Source organism: Notolepis coatsorum (genome assembly GCF_963971535.1).
Source record: "Notolepis coatsorum genome assembly, chromosome: 20".
NCBI lineage: Eukaryota > Metazoa > Chordata > Actinopteri > Aulopiformes > Paralepididae > Notolepis > Notolepis coatsorum.
Window position 1 is genome coordinate 5,370,497 of NC_140184.1, and position 26,981 is coordinate 5,397,477.

General features: G+C 45.5%; 1 protein-coding gene across 1 annotated transcript in view; it reads right to left on the reverse strand.

Annotated features, from left to right (window-relative positions):
* Positions 1–26,981, reverse strand: part of LOC311247413 (homeodomain-interacting protein kinase 3-like) — a 140,191-nt gene that overhangs the window by 11,916 nt on the left and 101,294 nt on the right. Inside the window, 9 exon segments of the mRNA XM_084337810.1 lie at positions 331–647; positions 1,995–2,141; positions 6,827–7,111; positions 13,365–13,532; positions 16,138–16,262; positions 19,327–19,430; positions 23,100–23,223; positions 24,798–24,957; positions 25,091–25,275. Coding sequence (XP_084193936.1) covers positions 331–647; positions 1,995–2,141; positions 6,827–7,111; positions 13,365–13,532; positions 16,138–16,262; positions 19,327–19,430; positions 23,100–23,223; positions 24,798–24,957; positions 25,091–25,275 — 1,615 coding nt within the window.

Below are 26,981 nucleotides of genomic sequence, written 5' to 3' on the forward strand. Positions count from 1 at the left end.
GATAAAAACTAATTTGTAAGATTGCAGCCAGGTCCGTCCGTTTCCATTTAGCGTAATTTAGCTGATGCTTTTATCCAAAGCGACTTACAAGTTCTGTACGACAAGTCAGCAGGAAGGGTACGACTCTTTCGATCAGTTAATACCCCCAAACATTTTGAATACACAAATGTGGCTGGGGGAACTGATTCACTCAGCATGACTGGACTATAGGTCAATACATTTTTTTTAATTTTCTTTTTATTGTAATAGATTCTAACATTTTCAAATCGATGCAGTTGAACCGTCACCTCGGCACGGATGCATCGCCACACCCCTAATCTCCATGTTTACCTGAGTGTGCGAACACGTCGGTGGTGATGATGGGGTTGTTGTTGAGCACCCTCATGGGGGGCACCACCATGGTGCGCACCAGGGGCCGGCTGGGCTCGGTGCGCGGGGCGATGTTGGCCACCCGGGGCTCGCGGTTCTGGTTCTGGCCCTGGCCGCCGGCGGCGGCGATGTAGCGGCGCTCGACGAAGGGGCTGCTGGTGGGACCGGAGCCGGTGGGACCGGAGGAGGAGGAGGAGGAGTCCGAGGAGGAGGAGGAGGAGGAGGAGGGAGATCCGTCCACCGTGTCGCAGCCGCTCTCCGGCTCGTCGTCCGACATGCTGCAACCAAGCCAGAGGGTTCAGACGGGAGCGCGGTAACCAGCGCGCCAGTGATACACTCATCAACGTGAATTCTGACTAGGGTTGGGTACCGAATCCGGTACGTTTAAGGGTGCCGACCGAATCACGTCGGTACTACCGAGTACCGATTCACGCGAGATCCACCGGTGCCACATTTCGGTGACGTCGACGTTTCGTTTACCACCTATGAAGTGTGCTGCACGTTCACGCGCACGATACACGCTTACCTAGGATTTGACTTGATTCAACAACAAAGCAGTCGGGGCGATGGCAAGCCGAAAAAAACGTATTAACAAATTGTTCTAAATAAATAATAATGATAATAATATTTGAAGTTTGGTCTAATTTCTTACAACTGAGGTAGGTAGATAAAAAATGTTGAGACAAAAAATGTGTCCCGTCTAATAATCTAATAACGCCAACAACGAGTTTACTCATTTTTATGATCGTTATTTCCTTTATTCGCTATTGGCATTCATAATTCATCCAGGCAGCAATACTACGCTCCAGTTAACCTAATTTATACAAATAGGGTATTGATTTCACTGTAACGAATCATTAAAAAAATATACCGTTAACTGGAATATGTTGTTTCTTTACACATATGTTGGATTATGTAATTGGTTTGTCCTGACAAACCAATAAAAAATCGCATCACCGGCTTCGGGTCCACGACCCTCCGTGCTCCAATCGCCAGCGGGGAGAATATGCTGCCGCGAGCGGCATCGCTGAGCTCTGGTGTCCGCTGGACGAAGCCAGAGACGGTCTTATTATGGGGCTTATGCCGAGAAGCAGTAATGATCATGCATGAAGGAAAGGGGGGGGGGGTCGTTTATAATTCCTTGATCGTCAGTAGCGTATTTTTTTTACTATGGGTTGATCAGATGGATTGCCGTGAAATTAATAAACATCCGACATCCACCAGGCAGCGGTATTGAGGCGTTGCAATATCAGAACAGGGTCCAGCTGCAGCAGCGGAGGGAGGCTGGATGAATTATGAATGCCATGGCGAAATTTTTTTATATTGATCCCAAAAACAAGTTAACTCGTTTCTGGCGCACAACGCATGGCAGGCAATAATGAGTATACAATGTGAAAGTTGATTTAATTAAAAAAATTACTTGTTTAATCAGATTAATCACTTTATTCAAATTGAGGATTTAGTTTGAGGATATTTATATATATAAAAAAAATATTTGTTTAAATGTTTTATATATTTTTTTTAATTTAAAATGAAGGTTCGAACGTCCGTTCGAAAAACCCTGACAAAGTTCGAATCCCAAAAACAGGCTTCGGGGACAGCCTTAGCCTGGGGGAGGGGGGTACCTGTTGGGGCGCTTGCAGGGCGAGGTGCTGGACTGGGCCGAGGCCGAGGAGCTGGTGCTGAGGGTGCTGTCTGGGCTGCTGAGGGAGCACACCCTCTCCATGCTCACGGTGCTCCGACACGCCTCACAGTCTGCCCCGCCCTTGCACCTGCACACACAGACACACTTTACATTTAACAAAGGTCCAAGACCGGGGAAGGTACAGGGCATCTATAGGCCTAAGCCCCCCCTCTTTAACACATTGTGCGCCAAAGACGTGTGTACTCGTTAGGGCTGACCTTCAAAGCTTTTTTTTGGCAATCGAAGCTTCGGGGCCGAGCTTCGATTTTCATTCGAATATATATATATATATTAATTATAATCGTTTTATTTTATTTTTTATTTTTCATTTTTTTTATCTTATGTTGTGGGACTTGTACAGCACTTTGGTAAACTTTGTTGTTTTTAAATGTTCTCTATAAATAAAGTGGATTGGATTAATTAATTAAGTAGCCCCTTTCGTGACTGTGACACAGCCAACAAGGTTTCACTCGGCTGCGCTGCCTGGGTGCAGTGGGGCTGCTCTCACAGCCAACGACATGACATTACATAATTATGTTGCAACCTTCGTCTATCAAGCAAACAATTATATTATATTTAATTTATCATTTATAATTATATCAGACAATGCACCTACAAAAGCAGATGATTACAATTAAATTAGCCAACTTGGTAACACATTAGTCATAGCAGCATAGGCATAGTCTTATTAATGTTTTGTGTGGCGTCGCCGTCGTGTACAACGATACTTACGTTTTTTAGGTGATTTGACAAAGTTGTTGTAGAGTTGTGATATGCCATTTTCTTCTGGCATATCTGGCACTTGGCTTTTTGGGCATTGTCTTTGCATATTTTAAAGTGTAACCACACGTCTGATGACTTCTTCGTCGACATGTCTGCTGCACATGTCCTTGTTGTTTTCAACACAGATAATCTCCACGTGCTTGTTGTAGAGAGGTGGAGTCGAGGCGCCGCTTACTTTCGTTTCATTGGAATGGAGGCGGGAAGGCGCCGCTTACTTTCGTTTCATTGGAATGGAGGCGCAAGATTTTGGAGACAAAAAATAAATAAATAAAACCTTTTTTTTAACTTCGATTTTTTAGTTTTTTGTTCGAAGCTCGTGCCATCGAACGAAGCTTCGAAGTATTTAAGACAGCCCTAGTACTCGTTATTGCCTGCCAATCGTTGAGCGCCAACAACGAGTTAACTCGTTTTTATGATAGTTATTTCCTTTATTCGCTATTGGCATTCATACATTCATCCAGGAAGGCTCCGGGGGCCAGCTGGACCCTGTCTGATATTGCAACGCCTCAATACCGCCACCTGGTGGATTTCAGGCGAGTTGCACTCCACTCTAAACCGGATGTGGCGCTCTGTGCATCGGGGAAAAAGCTCCGGCAGAGCTATCTTGTAACGTGGATCAATATACACTCGAGTGCATGGGCTCACTTTCGAGAATCAATATGCTTTCGGCGTTTATTGCGTCATACAAACGGAAAATGGATCTAGCAGATAAGACATCAAATAATTGGAACGTTTTTTCTCCAGACGCATCGGCCACAGGTAAGAGGAATCTAACGTTAATTCCAGCTCGATTGTCCATTTATTTCATTGCAATCTATCCGATCAACGAATTCTTTAATATAGCGTGTATAGGAACGAAACGCCAATCGATTATATATAATATGCTTCAGGGCCTATAACGCGCATTCTAGGAATTACTGCTCTACAGTCTAAAAACATACTTACCGTAAATCCTCAAATATAGGACGGGTCTTGTATTTACCTCAGCTGCAAAGAGCACCAGGCCTTTATTAGAGAGGCTTATATAAGAGGCAGGCCTTAATTTCACAAACTGGCCAATTGTAATTGTGATTGATTGATTGATTTTATTTAGACAAACATATACAGATCACATGAGTATTTGCTTTGTCAGGGTGAAACTGTGGTGGATTAACGTAATTCACACACTGAAGTTGGAACTGCCTATAGGTTCCGGGCCCGGGGACGATTTAGCGTGTGGTACCTTCTCGACCTCAGTCGAATCGAGTTGCATTGATATACAGTAACATGCAGTAGCTTTAGCTAACGCTATCATAGCCATCATGATCTGTAATGCCAACTGGACAACGCCAGCCCCGCCTGCCAACGCCATATAGATAGCGAACGTTAACGTTTGCAAACGAAGCCAGCGTCATCCAGCCGACACCACATATCTAGATACAACGTTAGCTAATGCTAAAGCTAACGCCAACGAGAGGGAAACGTTAATGTAGTCAGTGTAGCGGGAGGCAGCACTTAATTTGCATTGGCAAGAGTTTCTCTCATTCTATATCACGGCACGAACATTTTTAAAGAAACTTTTTTTTTGCGACCTTGTATTGGAAGCCGGCCTGTATTTGTCTGCATGTATCAAACCCCGGCTTATATAAGAGGCCCGTCCTTTATTCGGGTACCCTCCACTATTAGAGGATTTACGGTATATTCACGACGGTACTAACACGACAATGTATGAATGGAAAAATATAACGTTCCCACATCCGGAACGATAGACACCCGATGTTGAATGGGCCATAGTAATGTCGATATAGCAATAATATTTTAAAAGTTATAGCCCTGCAAAGAAAGTGAGCCACTCCATAGGGTTACAGCACTGGCAGAAGAGTGGTATAAGATGGGCACACTGCGTGGCGCAGAATGTGTTAAGATACAGCAACAGTGTTTTCTTTATTCCTGAAGATCTGCCAACAGCCCCTCATTAGCATTCTGTTAACAACGCTGGTGCAGGTCAATGGGTTCGAAACCACTTCTCTCAACAAGGTATTCTATTTACATCTACAAGCTCTAATATCAAACACAAATAAGAATGGGGGTCAGAGTGGGGCGTGGTCAGAGTGGGTGTGGTCAGAGTGGGGCGTGGTCAGTGTGGGGCGTGGTCAGAGTGGGGCGTGGTCAGAGTGGGTGTGGTCAGAGTGGGGCGTGGTCAGTGTGGGGCGTGGTCAGAGTGGGGCGTGGTCAAAGTGGGGTGTGGTCAGAGTGGGGCGTGGTCAGAGTGGGGCGAGGTCAGAGTAGGGCGAGGTCAGAGTGGGGGCATGGTCAGAGTGGGGGCGTGGTCAGAGTGGGGGCATGGTCAGAGTGGGGGCGTGGTCAGAGTGGGGGCATGGTCAGAGTGGGGGCGTGGTCAGAGTGGGGGCGTGGTCAGAGTGGGGTGTGGTCAGAGTGGGGGCGTGGTCAGAGTGGGAGCATGGTCAGAGTGGGGGCGTGGTCAGAGTGGGGGCGTGGTCAGAGTGGGAGCATGGTCAGAGTGGGGGCGTGGTCAGAGTGGGAGCATGGTCAGAGTGGGGGCGTGGTCAGAGTGGGGGCATGGTGTCAGAGTGGGGGCGTGGTCAGAGTGGGGGCATGGTCAGAGTGGGGGCGTGGTCAGAGTGGGGGCGTGGTCAGAGTGGGGGCATGGTCAGAGTGGGGGCATGGTCAGAGTGGGGGCATGGTGTCAGAGTGGGGGCGTGGTCAGAGTGGGGGCGTGGTCAGAGTGGGAGCATGGTCAGAGTGGGGGCGTGGTCAGAGTGGGGTGTGGTCAGAGTGGGGCGTGGTCAGAGTGGGAGCATGGTGTCAGAGTGGGGGCGTGGTCAGAGTGGGGGCATGGTCAGAGTGGGGGCGTGGTCAGAGTGGGAGCATGGTCAGAGTGGGGGCGTGGTCAGAGTGGGGTGTGGTCAGAGTGGGGCGTGGTCAGAGTGGGAGCATGGTGTCAGAGTGGGGGCGTGGTCAGAGTGGGGGCATGGTGTCAGAGTGGGGGCGTGGTCAGAGTGGGGTGTGGTCAGAGTGGGGCGTGGTCAGAGTGGGAGCATGGTGTCAGAGTGGGGGCATGGTGTCAGAGTGGGGGCATGGTGTCAGAGTGGGGGCATGGTGTCAGAGTGGGGGCATGGTGTCAGAGTGGGAGCATGGTCAGAGTGGGGCGTGGTCAGAGTGGGAGCATGGTCAGAGTGGGGGCGTGGTCAGAGTGGGGTGTGGTCAGAGTGGGGCGTGGTCAGAGTGGGAGCATGGTGTCAGAGTGGGGGCATGGTGTCAGAGTGGGGGCATGGTGTCAGAGTGGGGGCATGGTGTCAGAGTGGGGGCATGGTGTCAGAGTGGGGGCATGGTGTCAGAGTGGGAGCATGGTGTCAGAGTGGGGGCGTGGTCAGAGTGGGGGCGTGGTCAGAGTGGGGTGTGGTCAGAGTGGGGCGTGGTCAGAGTGGGAGCATGGTCAGAGTGGGGTGTGGTCAGAGTGGGGCGTGGTCAGAGTGGGGGCGTGGTCAGAGTGGGAGCATGGTCAGAGTGGGGGCGTGGTCAGAGTGGGAGCGTGGTCAGAGTGGGGTGTGGTCAGAGTGGGGGCGTGGTCAGAGTGGGGGCGTGGTCAGAGTGGGAGCATGGTCAGAGTGGGGGCGTGGTCAGAGTGGGGTGTGGTCAGAGTGGGGGCGTGGTCAGAGTGGGGGCGTGGTCAGAGTGGGAGCATGGTCAGAGTGGGGGCGTGGTCAGAGTGGGGGCGTGGTCAGAGTGGGAGCATGGTCAGAGTGGGGTGTGGTCAGAGTGGGAGCGTGGTCAGAGTGGGGGCGTGGTCAGAGTGGGGGCGTGGTCAGAGTGGGAGCATGGTCAGAGTGGGGGTGTGGTCAAAGTGGGTCGTGGTCAGAGTGGGGCGTGGTCAGAGTGGGGTGTGGTCAGAGTGGGGGTGTGGTCAGAGTGGGGGCGTGGTCAGAGTGGGAGCATGGTCAGAGTGGGGTGTGGTCAGAGTGGGGGTGTGGTCAGTGGTTTGCTACTCACTCCCTCAGCGAGTGTCTGTCTGTGCCGTCCTCCTCGTCGCTGCTGATGCTGATTACACTGGTGGTGGGACTCGCCGGGTCAGAGGTCACCATGGCCTGCTGATGCCTTTGGGACTCCTCCCCCTTACAGCAGCTCTCCTCCTCCTCCCTCGCAGGCTCCTCCCCCGCGGTACGCCCTCCCTCGGGGCATCTGCCCTCCTCCTCCACATTCTTCGCTGTGTCGGCCATCTTTGGGGACTGGCATGCTAGGTTTTGGATGTTGAAGTTGTGGGAGAAGATATTCCCTCTGAAAACATTTAATTAGATTACATTACATTAGATTTGATTAGATTAAAATGTATTGTCATCATGCAGCACAGGTACAGTACAACTAAAATAAGTTTGACATCCAACCAGAGTGCTAATGTAGCAGTAAAGTGCAACAGCTATATACTATGTACAGGTGATTATACTGGGTACAAAATATACAAATTAGTACTATTGAGTATAGTGCTAATCAGATGTACAGAGTTGTAGTATAGTATGTACAGTGATACAGGTGTAAAGACAGTATGGTAGTAGTCATACTGTCCAGCAGCGTAACTAGTAAGAGTAGGATATGTACAGATATATATATATAGTATCTACAGATATGTAAAAGAACTATGTGCAGGTAAATACAGACAGGTGTGGATAGATATGCGATGAGAATATATATATATATATATGTGTGTATATATAGCATTATTGTATATGCTATCATACAGAGCTAAGGGTTATATGTAGGGATGCCCCGATCACGATCACCGATCGTCTTGAGCCATATCGGCCAATACCGATCCGATACCGATCGTTTTTGATTAAAAATAAATAAATTACCCCCGGAGCTGTGAGATTGGTTCGCCTGTTCGAATCCAGCTCACAGCTCCGGGGTTGTCACCAGCTTGGCTGGCCGTCTGCACTGATACGATTGGCTGTATCAGAGGGTGGGAGAAGCTGGCGGGGTGGGTCCGGGTCGTTGTAAACAGCGACTCCTACAGTTCGGTCGGGGCGCCTGCTAAGCGCGGATTGGACGTGAGGGGGATAGTGTGGTCCTCCCACACGCTACGCCCTCTCAATGAGAATCCGCGCTGCCAGGTGAAAAGAAGCGGTGATTGGCTGGACGTGTGTCGGAGGAAGCACGTGGTAGCCTCCACTCTCCCAGATGATCTGACTGTGGGGGGTAAAGCGCAGCGACCAGGAAGGGACTGGGAATTGGCATACGACTAACATTGGGATGGGAGAAAATCGGAGGAAAATGGAGGGGGAAAAAGACAAAAAAAAAAAAAAAAAAAAAAAAAAATTACAATTTTTTTTATAATTTTCTTTTTATAAAATATATATATTATATAATTAGACTTGTACTTGTATTATCTGCGAGACATCGCCACCACGCAACAAGTCAAAATGCTCGCTATCTGCAAACAGCTCCACTGTCTGTGTGTACTCGAGTAGCCTCCAGCTACGGCCAGGATTCTCCGGCGCTGCAGCTGGACCCTAGTATTGGTATAAATCACATTCAGCAAGCCCTCAGCTCGAATACGCATCGAATCAATGTTATAAGACATTGATATCAGGAGCTATCTGTAGCTACTGCTAGCCGGCTATATAACGTTAAGACAACGCCTCAGTGAACTATTTAGTTCAATGGAACATTTAGTTTTGAACAGTGAACTAACGTGAGCTAACGGAGGTATCAACATGCACTACTAGACTTGCTGGAGCATTTGTTGATATCAGGAGCTATCAGTAGCTAGCCGGTTAGATACCGTTAGACAATGCCTACTAAAAGTGAATAGTTGACTGGGTAATTTTGTTTAAACAGTAACGATAGCTAGGTAGCTAACGTTAGCTCACGGTCGAATGCACTATAGACTATGCACTGGAGCCTCCTCTCAGTCCTCTGTGTTTACAAACTGTACACGGGTGCGGGCGGGGCAAGGAAGGAGGAGGAGGAGCGGCAGTTTGCAGGTCCTGTGTGTCTGAGAAAGACAGCGAGTGAGATCTCCGCTTGATCGGTTTCCGCGATCGGCGAATATGACTCATTATCGGAATTCACCGATCGCATATTTATACTGATTATCGGCCGATAACGATCGGTGGCCGATCGATCGGGGCATCCCTAGTTATATGCAGGTGTATAAGTCAGTATATAGAGGGGTTATATGCAGGTGTATAAGTAAGTATATAGAGAGGTTATATGCAGGTGTATAAGTAAGTATATAGAGGGGTTATATGCAGGTGTATAAGTCAGTATATAGAGGTTATATGCAGGTGTATAAGTCAGTATATAGAGGGGTTATATGCAGGTGTATAAATCAGTATATAGAGGGGTTATATGCAGGTGTATAAGTCAGTATATAGAGAGGTTATATGCAGGTGTATAAGTCAGTATATAGAGGGGTTATATGCAGGTGTATAAGTCAGTATATAGAGGGGTTATATGCAGGTGTATAAGTCAGTATATAGAGAGGTTATATGCAGGTGTATAAGTCAGTATATAGAGGGGTTATATGCAGGTGTATAAGTCAGTATATAGAGAGGTTATATGCAGGTGTATAAGTCAGTATATAGAGAGGTTATATGCAGGTGTATAAGTCAGTATATAGAGGGGTTATATGCAGGTGTATAAGTCAGTATATAGAGAGGTTATATGCAGGTGTATAAGTCAGTATATAGAGGGGTTATATGCAGGTGTATAAGTCAGTATATAGAGGGTTATATGCAGGTGTATAAGTCAGTATATAGAGAGGTTATATGCAGGTGTATAAGTCAGTATATAGAGGGTTATATGCAGGTGTATAAGTCAGTATATAGAGAGGTTATATGCAGGTGTATAAGTAAGTATATAGAGGTTATATGCAGGTGTATAAGTCAGTATATAGAGGTTATATACAGGTGTATAAGTCAGTATATATAGAGGTTATATGCAGGTGTATAAGTCAGTATATAGAGAGGTTATATGCAGGTGTATAAGTCAGTATATAGAGGTTATATGCAGGTGTATAAGTCAGTATATAGAGGGGTTATATGCAGGTGTATAAGTCAGTATATAGAGGTTATATGCAGGTGTATAAGTCAGTATATAGAGTGGTTATATGCAGGTGTATAAGTAAGTATATAGAGTGGTTATATGCAGGTGTATAAGTCAGTATATAGAGGGGTTATATGCAGGTGTATAAGTCAGTATATAGAGGTTATATGCAGGTGTATAAGTCAGTATATAGAGGTTATATGCAGGTGTATAAGTAAGTATATAGAGAGGTTATATGCAGGTGTATAAGTCAGTATATAGAGGTTATATGCAGGTGTATAAGTCAGTATATAGAGGTTATATGCAGGTGTATAAGTCAGTATATAGAGAGGTTATATGCAGGTGTATAAGTCAGTATATAGAGGGGTTATATGCAGGTGTATAAGTCAGTATATAGAGGTTATATGCAGGTGTATAAGTCAGTATATAGAGGGGTTATATGCAGGTGTATAAGTCAGTATATAGAGGTTATATGCAGGTGTATAAGTCAGTATATAGAGAGGTTATATGCAGGTGTATAAGTCAGTATATAGAGAGGTTATATGCAGGTGTATAAGTCAGTATATAGAGGTTATATGCAGGTGTATAAGTCAGTATATAGAGGTTATATGCAGGTGTATAAGTCAGTATATAGAGGTTATATGCAGGTGTATAAGTCAGTATATAGAGGTTATATGCAGGTGTATAAGTCAGTATATAGAGGGGTTATATGCAGGTGTATAAGTCAGTATATAGAGGTTATATGCAGGTGTATAAGTCAGTATATAGAGGGGTTATATGCAGGTGTATAAGTCAGTATATATAGAGGTTATATGCAGGTGTATAAGTCAGTATATATAGAGGTTATATGCAGGTGTATAAGTCAGTATATAGAGGTTATATGCAGGTGTATAAGTCAGTATATAGAGGGGTTATATGCAGGTGTATAAGTCAGTATATAGAGGTTATATGCAGGTGTATAAGTCAGTAAATAGAGGGGTTATATGCAGGTGTATAAGTCAGTATATAGAGGTTATATGCAGGTGTATAAGTCAGTATATAGAGGTTATATGCAGGTGTATAAGTCAGTATATAGAGAGGTTATATGCAGGTGTATAAGTCAGTATATAGAGAGGTTATATGCAGGTTTATAAGTCAGTATATAGAGTGGTTATATGCAGGTGTATAAGTCAGTATATAGAGGTTATATGCAGGTGTATAAGTCAGTATATAGAGGTTATATGCAGGTGTATAAGTCAGTATATAGAGGGGTTATATGCAGGTGTATAAGTCAGTATATATAGAGGTTATATGCAGGTGTATAAGTCAGTATATAGAGGGGTTATATGCAGGTGTATAAGTAAGTATATAGAGAGGTTATATGCAGGTGTATAAGTCAGTATATATAGAGGTTATATGCAGGTGTATAAGTCAGTATATATAGAGGTTATATGCAGGTGTATAAGTCAGTATATAGAGGTTATATGCAGGTGTATAAGTCAGTATATAGAGGTTATATGCAGGTGTATAAGTCAGTATATAGAGAGGTTATATGCAGGTGTATAAGTCAGTATATAGAGAGGTTATATGCAGGTGTATAAGTCAGTATATAGAGGTTATATGCAGGTTTATAAGTCAGTATATAGAGTGGTTATATGCAGGTGTATAAGTCAGTATATAGAGGTTATATGCAGGTGTATAAGTCAGTATATAGAGAGGTTATATGCAGGTGTATAAGTCAGTATATAGAGGTTATATGCAGGTGTATAAGTAAGTATATAGAGGTTATATACAGGTGTATAAGTCAGTATAGAGAGGTTATATGCAGGTGTATAAGTCAGTATATAGAGGGGTTATATGCAGGTGTATAAGTAAGTATATAGAGTGGTTATATGCAGGTGTATAAGTCAGTATATAGAGGTTATATGCAGGTGTATAAGTCAGTATATAGAGTGGTTATATGCAGGTGTATAAGTCAGTATATAGAGGTTATATGCAGGTGTATAAGTCAGTATATAGAGGTTATATGCAGGTGTATAAGTCAGTATATAGAGAGGTTATATGCAGGTGTATAAGTCAGTATATAGAGGGGTTATATGCAGGTGTATAAGTCAGTATATAGAGGTTATATGCAGGTGTATAAGTAAGTATATAGAGGTTATATGCAGGTGTATAAGTCAGTATATAGAGGTTATATGCAGGTGTATAAGTAAGTATATAGAGGTTATATGCAGGTGTATAAGTCAGTATATAGAGAGGTTATATGCAGGTGTATAAGTAATTATATAGAGGTTATATGCAGGTGTATAAGTCAGTATATAGAGGTTATATGCAGGTGTATAAGTCAGTATATAGAGGTTATATGCAGGTGTATAAGTCAGTATATAGAGGTTATATGCAGGTGTATAAGTAAGTATATAGAGGTTATATGCAGGTGTATAAGTCAGTATATAGAGGTTATATGCAGGTGTATAAGTCAGTATATAGAGGTTATATGCAGGTGTATAAGTAAGTATATAGTGGTTATATGCAGGTGTATAAGTAAGTATATAGAGGGGTTATATGCAGGTGTATAAGTCAGTATATAGAGGTTATATGCAGGTGTATAAGTCAGTATATATAGTGGTTATATGCAGGTGTATAAGTCAGTATATATAGAGGTTATATGCAGGTGTATAAGTCAGTATATAGAGTGGTTATATGCAGGTGTATAAGTCAGTATATAGAGGTTATATGCAGGTGTATAAGTCAGTATATAGAGGTTATATGCAGGTGTATAAGTCAGTATATAGAGGTTATATGCAGGTGTATAAGTCAGTATATAGAGGGGTTATATGCAGGTGTATAAGTCAGTATATAGAGGTTATATGCAGGTGTATAAGTCAGTATATAGAGGTTATATGCAGGTGTATAAGTCAGTATATAGAGGGGTTATATGCAGGTGTATAAGTCAGTATATAGAGGGGTTATATGCAGGTGTATTCAAATGAAGTGCCACAATGAGCAAGGAAACGTGAAGGAACTCCTTAATGTGTGTGTGACCTATGTATAGTACCTGTTGACACAGGGCTTGGGTCTCTTGTTATGTGTGTGTGTGTGTGTGTCCATGAGCTGTGTGTAGATTGTCAGGTTCATCATCCATGTTGGTCTGTAACTTTGGTTGCCATTGTCAATTTGGGCACGATTGTATCAGAATAACCCACAATGTACAAGTGCACTGATAATATTTGTGTCCTTTAAACATTGTCTTTATGTGGACATAAATAAAGATTCTAAATGTGTGTGTGTGTGTGAAAGAGAGAAAGAGAGAGAGAGAGAGAGAGAGAGAGAGAGAGTGAGTGAGTGAGTGAGTGAGTGAGTGAGTGAGTGAGTGAGTGAGTGAGTGAGTGAGTGAGTGAGTGAGTGAGTGAGTGAGTGAGTGAGTGAGTGAGTGAGTGAGTGAGTGAGTGAGTGAGTGAGTGAGTGAGTGAGAGAGAGAGAGAGAGAGAGAGAGACCCCTGTACTGTACCTGTTGACACAGGGCTTGGGTCTCTTGTTAGCAGCAGGCTGTGGCCAGACCACGTGTGCGATGCCTATGCTGATTGGCTGGTGGCTGGACATGGTCATCTGGTTCGTCAAGAGGGGCTGAGGGTGGGCCATCATGGAGCTGTAATGGTTGCCATGGGGATGCATTTTCCTGCAAGCGGCGGAGACGAGAGTGTGAGAACGAGCCGAAGGCCCCCTTGGCGTCATTAGTGACATAAGAGTGTGATCTCACTCTCTCTCCCTCCCTCCCTCATTCCAAAAGGAAATATATGGCTCATCTATCATTAGAACGCAGGGAGGAAACACACCATCAACTAAACAACAGTTGGTTCCAACCAAATCATCCGATTGGAGACCATGACACGCGGTATAACGGCACGGGGACGTTTAAACGGTATCATTCCACTTTACAGCCGTTCTAAAGTAACATTAATTACATCCGGCGGTCGTCATCCATCTTAAGATTGTAGCAAAGCGTTGCGTCGTGCAAACTGAGAGCACCACAGACTGTGGCCTCAAAAACTCATCTTTTTAATAGAGCCTTTTGTTGATTTTTATCTAGTTTTATCTCCACGCATTTTACGTTCTTTTACCAGTTTTAGCCCTTCTTATTTTATGCTTTTTTACTCTTTTACTAGTTTTAGTGTTCTTTTTACTCCTTACTAGTTTTAATCTTGCTTATTTTATATTATTTGTTTTACTCTCTTGCTAGCTTTTATGTTCTTTTACAATGTAGCGCTTTGAGATTTGCTCCACAATTATAAAGCGCCCTACTAATCAAATATATTATTATTATTATTATTATTATTATTATTATTATTATTATTATTATTATTATTATTATTATTATTATTATTATTATTATTATTATTATTATTATTATTTTGCACAAATAACATTGGCGTTAAATTACGACCCGGTCGTCACAGAAGAGGACGAAGGGGAGGAATGAAGCCTGGCCAGAAAGAGCCTGGTTGGTGACGTGTTTACAGAGTAGCAAGCTCGTGTCCAGGAACATCGTTCTGTGTTGCTTGGCAACAGTCCAGTCCCAGTCCAGTCCAGGGAACTGTTTGTGTTGGCGGAGCCAAGTGAACGATTAAATAAACAAACACACCATAACCCTTTGTCCCTCATTACTGTTAGCTAATACATGGCGAATGTAGAACTGTTGTGTTAAAGACACTGTTTGATGAACATTGTTATTGTGCCCTTCCTGCTGACTTGTTGTACAGAAGTTAAATGACTAAATGTAAATGTAATAAAAGCAATATGATTATATATTACATTATTATACTGAATATCAGCACGGCTGTGATTATCTCCTGCACTCAGACCCACGGCCCGGAATCACAGCTGCGCCGATATTCAGAATAAGAGCGCTCCCTCTCTCGTGCGACATCATTTAACCGCTGTGCCGATATTCAGAATAAGAGCGCTCCCTCTCTCGTGTGACATCATTTAACCGCTGTGCCGATATTCAGAATAAGAGCGCTCCCTCTCTCGTGCGACATCATTTAACCGCTGCGCCGATATTCAGAATAAGAGCGCTCCCTCTCTCGTGCGACATCATTTAACCGCTGTGCCGATATTCAGAATAAGAGCGTTCCCTCTCTCGTGTGACATCATTTAACCGCTGTGCCGATATTCAGAATAAGAGCGCTCCCTCTCTCGTGTGACATCATTTAACCGCTGTGCCGATATTCAGAATAAGAGCGTTCCCTCTCTCGTGTGACATCATTTAACCGCTGTGCCGATATTCAGAATAAGAGCGCTCCCTCTCTCGTGTGACATCATTTAACCGCTGTGCCGATATTCAGAATAAGAGCGCTCCCTCTCTCGTGTGACATAATTTAACCGCTGTGCCGATATTCAGAATAAGAGCGCTCCCTCTCTCGTGTGACATCATTTAACCGCTGTGCTGATATTCAGAATAAGAGCGCTCCCTCTCTCGTGTGACATCATTTAACCTGCCGCTGGCAGGCAGCCAATCATCCACAGCTCTACACAGTCCTTTTAAAACTCTTTTAACTAGGGGTGTTCGATATTGGCTTTTTTACCGATATACTGATATTGTCCAACTCTTAATTTCCGATACCGATATCATCCGATACCGATATATGCAGGGTCCCCCCCCCCCCCAAAAAAACGTAATAATTTCAGGTAATTAACATTACATATCTCTTGTCGTGGAATTAACACAACATTATGCATACTTTTGACAATAAATAAAAATAAGAATTTGTTCTTACTTGCTTGCCTGGGTAAATAAAGGTTAAATAAATGTAAAAAATAAATTATACATTTTGATATTTTTTTTAACCAATACAGATAATTTCCGATATTACATTTTAATGCCAATATCGGCCCATAATATCGGTAGGCCGATAATATCGGACATCCCTACTTTTACCCATGGAATACCGTGGCGGGGCCGATCCAAGCGGATGCAGATCAGACGGGATGATAATACGTGCGAGGACTTACCCCCAGTCTCCCAGGCTCTGTGGGCCTGACTTACCCCCAGTCTCCCAGGCTCTGTGGGCCTGACTTACCCCCAGTCTCCCAGGCTCTGTGGGCCTGACTTACCCCCAGTCTCCCAGGCTCTGTGGGCCTGACTTACCCCCAGTCTCCCAGGCTCTGTGGGCCTGACTTACCCCCAGTCTCCCAGGCTCTGTGGGCCTGACTTACCCCCAGTCTCCCAGGCTCTGTGGGCCTGACTTACCCCCAGTCTCCCAGGCTCTGTGGGCCTGACTTACCCCCAGTCTCCTAGGCTCTGTGGGCCTGCCACAGTGTCGGGCGCCAGCGAGGTCGGTGGGGGGGGCACCGGCGCCACCTGCTGCCAGGTCGGTACCAGGATCTGCTGGGCGCGGTTGGACCAGGCCTGCTGGGGGAGGAGGATGACCAGAGTGAACCACTAGATACTCATCGTTCAGTCATTTCAAACGGGGATTAGGAATGGGCACGCTTGACTGTAGGTATTTGGTCAAAAAATTTACTTTCACACGCTTTTATTTTGAAGGCAAAATATTTGCTATACTGAAAGTGAAACTGCAGCTGTGGAGCGGGTCGCTGCTGCCTTGACGGAGATTTGTGATTTGCTGATCGACAGGCTACACGTTAATGTAAAGCAGGCAGCCGTTTATTGGACTATTGATGGCAACGTGTTTTCTATAGGAGCTCAGACAGTGAGCCAACACAGTCTGTGGAGTGGAGGACGTTTAGCCAGGCAGCTACTGGAGCTATGGAGCGATATGACCAGTTGTTCTCCTGGAGAGGTTTCATCCTCCCAGATGAAACGGGAGGACATCCTCCCATTCCTAACTGCAACCATCAACTCCTCACTCAACTCGGGGGTGGTCCCCACCTCCCCAAAACAAGCCAGAGTCACGCCCCTCATAAAAAAACCAACCCTGAACTCCACCGTCATAGCCAACTATCGTCCTGTCTCTCTTCTCTCCTTCCTTTCTAAAACACTTGAGTGTGCTGTATCCAACCAACTTACTGCTTATCTCTTACAGAATGACCTCCTAGACCCTAATCAGTCTGGCTTCCGGACTGGCCACTCCACAGAAACGGCCCTCATTGCGGTCACAGAGGCACTTCACTTAGCAAAAGCGAAAGGCCTCTCCTCTGTCCTGATTCTCCTAGATCTATCTGCAGCCTTCGACACAGTCAACCATCAGATCCTCCTCGCGGCCCTCGCAGGAATGGGAGTGGCTGGATCTGCGCTGACATGGCTGACATCATACCTCAATGACCGCTCCTACCAAGTGTCATGGAGAGGGACTCTGTCGGCCACCCGCCCCCTGCGGACGGGTGTCCCCCAGGGCTCGGTCCTAGGACCCCTTCTCTTCTCCCTCTACACTAAATCACTGGGTAACATTATCACGTCTCATGGCTTCTCATATCATTGTTATGCCGATGATACTCAACTCTTCCTCTCCTTCCCTCCCTCAGATATCCACGTCTCTGAGCGGATCTCGGCCTGTCTGTCCGACATCTCCGCCTGGATGACGACCAACCACCTCAAACTGAACCTAAGCAAAACAGAATTGCTCCACCTGCCGGCCAAATCCTCCCCCCTGACCGACCTCTCCATCACAGTCGAGAATGCAGCTGTGACCCCGTCACCGACCGCCAAGAACCTTGGTGTTGTCCTCGACGACCAGTTGAACTTCTCTGCTCACATCGCAGCGACAACCAGAACCTGCAGATTCCTCCTGAGCAACGTCAGAAGGATACGCCCCTTCCTGACAAAAGAAGCCACCCAACTCCTCGTCCAATCAACAGTCATCTCCCGCCTCGACTACTGCAACGCACTGCTAGCTGGCCTCCCGGCCACTGCCACCAAGCCTCTTCAACTCATTCAAAACGCAACGGCCCGCCTAATCGCAAACCTACCGAAGTCGGCCCATGTCACCCCACTTCTTAGGGACCTGCACTGGCTCCCCATTGCTGCACGTATCCGCTTCAAGGCCCTCGACCTAGCATACCGTGCGGCAAAGGGAACCGCTCCCGCCTACCTCCGGTCAATGGTCTCTAACTACACACCCTCAAGACCCCTACGCTCTGCATCTTCTGGCCGCCTCAGACCTACTCCTATCCAAGCTCCCGGAGGGTCATCAAAGAGAAGCCGCCTATTCTCAGTCCTTGCCCCACAATGGTGGAATGAACTACCCATCCCAGTTAGGACAGCCGAATCCCGTCCAATCTTTCGCCGTCGACTAAAGACTCACTTCTTCAACCATTATCTGAAATGATAAAAAATTAAAATAAAAAATAATAATCTAACCCCGACTAACCTTACTGTCATGCACTTGTCCTAATAAACTAACCTACACTGTAACACGCAACACTTTGATGAACATTGTTACTCAGCTGATAGAGTTGTACCCTTCTTGCTGTCTTGTCGCACAGAACTTGTAAGTCGCTTTGGATAAAAGCGTCAGCTAAATGACTAAATGTAAATGTAAATGTAGATGAAGAGACATTACAATCTAATAGAATATGGGAGGGGGGGGGGTACTTAAATCCCAGAGAAATATTAATTAAAATAACTTAATATTGGTGTGCCTTCAAATCCCCATCCCTGAGATTAAAGAAAGAAAAAAAGTCATTCACACTGGGATAAAAAAGCCTCCATATTAATTCAGTCATTCACACTGGGATAAAAAAGCCTCCATATTAATTCAGTCATTCACACTGGGATAAAAAAAGAAAAGCCTACATAATTCACACGTTATGACCTCATTCCATACCTGCACGTTATCATCAATTTAGACGGGTGATTAGTGTGTCATAATAACCAGAACCCCATGACGGTATGATCCATTATGACCGCGATGATGATGATGATGAATTCTAACCATCACTTCCAGATATTCATGATGCAGATCGCCGTTAGGCAAGTGAGCCGTCTGCCGTTATTATAGCCGCACGGCACCCCAGCTAACCAATCCGTCTGCATTGATGACCTCTGACCTCTCCCTCTAATCATCCCCGGTAATAGGGAGGTGTAGTCTGACGTCACTGGCTGGTCCACCCGTATAGGGATTAATCATTGGGGGAAAAAAAGATTATCGGCTATTGTAACAATTCTGCCGCATGGAAATTGAAAAGCTTTCCATTTTTGCACAAAATGAGTTCCCTTCTATCACTAACATTATTGTTTAAGCATTTTTGGTTGAAATAAAATTCTGCATTTTTTTTGTAATGATTAATTGCGAATATTTTCATGTTGAGCTATAGACTGTGGATGAATACGCGCAGAAAGGTACACCATGCAAATGTTCGTGCTTTATTTGTTTTAAACGAGGCGATTTAGAAATGGGCAATGGGGAAATACATTGTGTTTGACAGAGGGTGGAACACGAAAAACGGCAATGACGTAACCACTACAACTCCATATATGTAACCTGGGGGGGGGGGGGGGGCGTTCCACGTACCTGTGTGATGACCCCTGGTCTGATCTGCAGGGGCTGGATGGGGGGCGCCTGGGTGAGCAGAGGCACAGCGGTCTCCATGCGCACCGAGTAGCCCGCTGGTTTGGCTGCAGAGACGACACAATGGAGGGGCACTGGTCAACACGGAACAGCCCGCGTGTTATTCGCAGTTAGTAAAGTCACTCGAGTGTGAAATGCAATATTTAAATGCTAAATTTATATAGCAGCTTTTATCCAAAGCACTTCAGAATTTTCACCCGTTCACTCACCCGTTCACACACACACCAACATCGGCGACCATGCAAGGTGCCGACCTGCACATCGGGAGGACACTTCGACACGCTGCCCGTCCCGATGACCAGACGACCACTCGACCTAAGATCATAAGATCATATCGGCGCTACGGCGGCTAGGTGGTGTAGTGGTCTAAGGCACTCGCCACCAGTGTGGAGACGCTAGGATTCGCGTGTTCGAATCCAGCTCTCCACATTGTTTTTCAGTTTGGCTGGTCGTCCGCAGTAATACACATTGGCCGTATTACGGGGAGGGAAAAACTGAAGGGTGGGGATCGAACGTTGTGAACAAGCGACTCCTACAAGTCGGTTGGTGCGCCTGCGCAGTAGAATCAGGAAGTGTCGGGGGCAGCGTGAGCCTCCCACGCGTTACTCCTCGACACTGAGAGGTCGAGCTGCGCAGGTGAAAAGATGCGACTGCTGTTACCTCAAGTACCGGAGGGGACTTGTGCTATGTATGACTTAGTCCTCACTGCAGCCGGCTTGTGGGAGGCAAGAAACAGCGTTCGTGACAGGGGAGGGTTGAATTGGATGATACGAAAATTGGGATGGGAGAAAATATAGAAAATGGGAGAAAAAGTGGATCAAAAAAAAGATCATATCGGCGCTAGGGATGCACCGATCCGATATTGGTATCGGCCGCCGATATCAGTAAAATAGCTGGATCGGGTATCGGTAAAAAATATATATATATCGGATTATATTTTTTTTTTTTTTATAATAAATAAAATAAGAAATAAACCATTCAGTACATTTATATCTATGTGTTAATTTGTTACATTTAGCTTCACTAAGTTAGGAAAGTAATGTTTTAAGTCAAGCCTGATGTTGCCTTGTTGCACAAAAGAAGGATCCCAGTCTCTTCCACACAGTGACAGGGAGGCATACAGTTTATTAAATGAATGAAGTTTATTTTCTGTCTTTGTTTACAACAAATCAAAAACACACTTGTGATCCTTTACAATTCTTAAAAACAAAATATATTTTAATATATAAAAATTTAAAAAACATGGATTAAATTTGTATTTATTTTTTACCTTTTTTTAGAGAGAAAATTTGACAATGGGTATCGGATCGGTATCGGTATTGGCCGATACCCAAACCCAGGTATCGGTATCGGGACTGTAAAAGTCGGATCGGTGCATCCCTAAACGGCGCATACCGGCCAACATATTATACGCTGATACCGATGTGTCTCTGATAGGCCAATATCAGCCAATTAAATGGGCAGACCGATTAATAGGCCGAGCTCTAGTATATTCCCATATTATGGTCTTGAAGCAATCATATCTCAAAATACAAGGATGTTTTACCCCAGTGTTTATAAACATTACAAGAGTCATGTAAAAGTTACATCTCGTCAATCCTGGTTATTAAAAAGGTCTAGAGTCTAGACGACACATTTCAGTGCCAAAGGAATGTCTCCTATCCAATAAATCATTATGTTACCCAAGCCAGAAGCAGAGTGACCGTGTTTTTACTGAAATTATAAATTGTGTCTTCAAGGGTAAAAAGGATAGAAAATCTGACAGGACAGGAGGAGTTCCAACTCACCTAAAGCCCACCTAAAGCCCCCCCCCCCTCCTAGCTCACCCCTCCGCGTGTTGCTTTCTAACAGCGGAGGAGTGCAAGAATGTGACAATGTGACCATGTGACCCGGCAGCGCGAGAGAGCGGCAGTGCGGAAATAGGCTGTCTATTGCCATTCTCCAAGACAAACGCTAACCTTAACCAGCTCCTTAACAGCGCCTAAACTTAACCGTTCTAACCTTAACCAACTCCGAAACAATGCCTAACCTTAACCTTAACCATGCCTAACCTTAACCTTAACCATAGAAAGAATATTGCCATTCTCTAAGACAAACTCTAACCTTAACCAGCTCCTTAACAGCGCCTAAACTTAACCGTTCTAACCTTAACCAACTCCGAAAGAATGCCTAACCTTAACCTTAACCATGCCTAACCTTAACCGGCGAAAGAATACACGTTAAAAAAAGAAATTTGATGGGATTCGAACTTGTCAACAACGGACCGCAGGACCGCTGCACTGCCAGGTGAGCTGAGCTTCGAATGAAAATCATGGCGGATTAGGGCTACATAATGCCGCAAGCTCTGCCGCTCCGCTCTGCGGTTGCCGCGCCTGCCGCGGGGCGTGTCGCAGCCAATCAGGGAAAACGCGGAAGCAACGGCAGCACTGCTCCGCTGTTAATAAGCAATAGGCCACCCCTCCTCCCTCCTTCACTCCCCCAACCCAATCTACCCCATCTCTGACCTGGGCACCACCCCTTTCCTCTTGGTATAACACCCTACTTTTTACTTGATTCTAGAGCTCTGTGGGGGAGACTAGGCCTGTCTCACTCCTGGAGTCATCCAGCCTCACTCTTGAGATATTTGTACTTCGATACCCACTGTTTGAGTTAAATAAACCCGTGTTAACTAAGTCTATGTTTGACTAAGTACGCCATTGATCCAAACTTGGTCAAACTCCTGAAGTTTGCGGACGACACAACCCTGGTGGGTCTCATATCCAGGGGGGACGAGTCCGCCTACAGGAGGGAGATCGAGAGGCTGCTGAGCTGGTGCAGCTGCAACAACCTGGATCTCAACGCCCAGAAAACAGTGGAGATGGTAGTGGACTTCAGGCGGAAGGCAGCCCCCCCCACCCCGATCATTCTGGGAGGCACCCCGGTGGCCTCTGTGGAGTCCTGCCGCTTCCTTGGCATGACACTCTCCCGGGACCTGAAATAGGAGCTGAACACCATCGCTCTCAATAAAAAGGCCCGGAAGAGGATGTTCTCTGAGGAAGTTCAGGCTGCCGAGGACTATGATGGTCCAGTTCTACACTGCCATCATCCAGTCCATCCTCACCCTCTCCATCATCACCTGGTTCCCTGCAGCCACAGTCAGGGACAAGGCCAAGCTGCAGCGGGTGATACGATCAGCGGAGAGGGTGATCGGCTGCCCCCTTCCCTCCCTCGAGTCCCTACATTCCACCAGGGCCTTGAGGAGGGCGAGGAAGATCATGGCAGACCCCGCCCACCCGGGTCACGGCCTCTTCACCATGCTCCCCCACGGCAGGCGGCTACGGCTGCCCAAGACATTAAAGTCCTGCCATAGACTCAGCTTCTTCCCCTCAGCAGCTCGCCTGGTAAATGAGTCAGGTGTCCCCCTGCTCCCCCCCCTGCTCCACCCCCTGCTCCCCCCCTCTATGGCGAGCTGCTAGGGCTGGACCTCTGGACTTGAACTGTGCTGCACTGTATCCATGTCCCCAACCACTGTCTTTACCGTCTTATTGTTGTCTCACTGTTCTGTCCTGTTTTGCACTTATTTATTTATCATTATTATTATTATTATGTTGTTTCTATTTGTGAAAAAATCAATCATACACTGAAACGTCAAATCACGTTCCATTTGTACCTGTACAATATGGTGAATAAAGAAATCTGAATCTGAATCTGAATCCGGTTAAATGCCTCCACACTACCTTGGATGCTCGGGGGACACAGGATGAGGGCCGGTTGAAACGTATCGTTGCATCCAAACTGACCACTTCCTGTCTGCAGTGGTATCCCAGGGTGCATCACTGTGGAGGCGGATGGAACCAGTGTCTGAAGAAGGAAAACACAATACATTTTTTTTAAAAACTCAACTGGAATCCGTCGCATGGGCGCGGCTTCTCCTTGATGCACTTGATCATGCATATTAGAAGATTTAATTACAGCACTATGTTATCAATACACATTTATAAAACGAGGCATATTTAGCTCAAATATGTTGCCAGAACATTAAAAAAATATATATATATTTATTTTTATTTTACTTGCCAATGCGCATAGAAATGTAAGCTACCCACGACCCCACTTTGGGTCGCGACCCGTAGTTTGAGAACCGCTGAGCTAAAACAATTCCTGTGCTTGTCAATCAATGCAGTGGCGTCCAAGAGCCAGTAGATGGCAACATCTCTGCCTGGACCCGGGCTGCGTTTCAGTTCAGCCAAACGGAACCCAGGGAAGAACAAAGAACCGTCTCTAGCTGCACGCGCCTCTGCTCTTCCTCTGGATTAACCCTTTCACTGCCGCACTAGCAAAACGGTTAACCCTTTCACTGCGACAATTCAGGCAGTGAAAGGGTTAAGAGAGTTCACCGCTCAGCTGCTCCCAGGTCCGATTATAATCATGGAAATGTAACGATGGAAAAATACGCCTATATTAGGCCCGATGATCGAACCCTCTGGAAAAAAACTCCATGAAGGCTGAGCGGACCTGCCCACATGACAGTGAAACACAGAGCTCCCTTTCAGAGCCTAGAGACTGGAAAGTCAGCACATTTTCCTATTAAATCCCCTTGAACCTAAACTGTTCCATGTAAACACACATGGCGAGGCTTGTGACCGGAGACATTCCTCCGTCGGCTTCCCAGAGGAGGCCTGACTCCAGACACAACCAAGGAGGAGGGCGAGTGTTAGGAATGGGGTACCGAATCCGGTACTTTTAAGGGTATCGAGTCCGAATCACATCGGTACTACAGAGTACCGATTCACGTGAGATCCACCGGTGCCACATTTCGGTACTGTTAAAAAAAAACATTCACATCAACGTTCACGCGCACGATACACGCTTACCTAGGATTTGACTTGAATCAACAACAAAGCAGTCGGGGCAATGGCAAGCTGAAATCGGTCGCAAGTGTGGTTACACTTTACGAAGCTAGATGCAGACAACGCTCGCTGCAACATTATATATATATTAAGAAATTGTTCTAAATAAATAATAATGATAATAAATTATTTGAAGTTTGGAATTTATTTTTTTTACAACTGAGGTATGTAGATTACATTTTTAGAGACTAAAATACAGAAAAAAGGTACCGTTGGGTACCGGTATCGATTCACAGGTATCGGTTAAAATGTGAATGGTACCAAACCCTAGCGTCAACGTGTAGGTCCAACTAAAGCAATTCCCGTACTTGTGACGCACTCTCGCTATGCGTCTCGGTGTGCGAATGAGATGCGGGATCGGCTGCCCTCGCGCACCCTCGGGTGAATGAATCACGCTGTCGCCAATACAGCGCCGATAAAAAAGGAAAGCGCCGTTTTGCGTTTTTTCAATCAAATCGTCGTGAGAATATCTATTGATTGATACTATTAGGATACTACTTTTGGATCGCCCCCGGAGATGCTTACTTGAGTGTGGACGCCGGCCATCTTGCTGAAGGGCAGGCTGACTGAGGCTGCGGTGGCGGTCACGGGTCTGATGAACGGCCCCTTGTTCCGGTTGACCGTGTCGTACGCCCCGGGGGGGCGACTCCGGCACACGTCCATGATGTGGAAACACGACTTGACGCTGTGAAGGCAGGTGTGGGGGGGGGGGGGGGGGGTGGGGTGTGGGGGGGGGGGGGGGAGAGGGGGAGAGCTCAGAAAATCTGCTGGAAAATCACACTGGGCGAATCCACGGCGAATGCGGAGGAGTGACTCACTGGTTGCTATGGGGGAAGTCCAGGAGGTGCTGCATGGTTACAAAGGGGTGGCCGAGGGCCTCGGCGGGGGCCGCCCTCTGCTCCGCGTCAATCAACAACATCTTCTTCAGCAAGCCCACGAACTCCCTCCTGTCGGCCTTCTCTGCCGACAAGTCACTACCTTCCAGATTCATTACCAAGTTCACCTGGTGGAGACGAGTGTCCGTTAGTTAAAAAGGTTCACCTATTTTGTATTTTTTTTTTTGTATTTATTTATTAAGACGGTTAAACAAAAGTAAAAACAATACATAATAAGTTATAACCATTGTGAAGGAGAAGTTAGAAGCCTAGAGGCTTATCGAGAACTTCCCCCGTTTTATAAAATCAAACATACAAAAATATACATATTATAAAATACCAGAATACATTCAAAAGATACGTGTTAATACAAACATACATACATACATACATACATGCATATACTGTATACTGCGTACATAATCATATATAACAACCCACCCACCTGCCTACAAACCTACCCACCCACATAACCAAATGCATACATACATGTATGACCTACCGGTATTTATCTATCTACTACTTTTGGATATGAGCATTTTTTTGTAGTTTGCTTTAAAAATAAGCAGAGATGGAGATTTCCTCAGCATAGGATCAGCTGCATTCCAAAGATTGGACCCTCTATACCTCACTGAGAACTGCCTAAGTGAAGTCACCTGGTGGAGACAGTGTCTGTTAGTTAAAGTTCACCTGGTAGAGACAGTCTGTTAGTTAAGTTAGTCAAAACTCATCTTTTTAACAGAGCCTTTTGTTGATTTGTTTCTAGTTTTAGCTCCACACATTGTATGTTCTTATTTTTTATTTATTTTTTCTCCTTTTTCCGTTTTTCTCCCATCCCAATGCTAGTCATTATGCCAATTCCCAATCCCCTTCCTGGTCGTTGCGCACTCTACCTCCAACTGTCGGTCCGGGAGGGCGGAGACTATCACATGCTTCCTCCGACACATGTGTACCCAGCCCACCGCTTCTTTTCACCTGGCAGCGCGGACTCTCACTGGGAGAGTGTAACGTGTGGAAGGTCACACTACCTCTCTTAGATCCTTCCCTCGCTGTGCAGGCGCCCCGACCGAACTGTAGGAGTCGCTGTTTACAACGACCAGGACCCACCCTCGCCGGGTTTCCCACCCGCTGACACTGCCAATTGTGTTAGTGTGGACGGTCGGCCAACCCGGAGGCACCACAGCTGGATTCGATCCCACTGTCTCTGTGGTGGTAGACAGACGCTTAGTCCGCTGCGCTACCCGGCCGCCCACATTGTATGTTCTTTTACCAGTTTTAGCCCTTCTTATTTATTTTATGTTTTTTACTCTTTTACTAGTTTTAGTGTTCTTTTTACTCCTTACTAGCTTTAGTCTTGCTTATTTTATAAAAAAAATTATTTTACTCTTGCTAGTTTTTATGTTCTTTTAAAATGTAGAGCTTTGAGATTTGCTCTGCAACTGTAAAGCGCACTACAAATCAGATATATTATTATTATTATTATTATTATTAAGTAGAAGTAGAAATACACAGATAAATGAGTACTCTGGTAAAAGTCCTCCAAATTTTACTTAAGTAAAAGTAGAGAAGTATTTGCTATTGAATGTACTCAAGTATGTAAAGTGAAAGTATGCATTCCACATAACGTTTTTGTGTATTCCGTTTTTTTCGTTCCCAGCAGTAGTCTAACGAACAGGAAGTGTTTTTTTCCCCCTCCCTCCCTCCCTTAAGGCCTCTACATGCTACAGCAAATTCAAAGCAACTTCAACACAACATCGGCGCAATTTCAGCGCGCTTGTTGCAGACAGTCTTGTAGACTGTGTTGCGAGGACGTTGCGTACCTGTCTCCAAAATC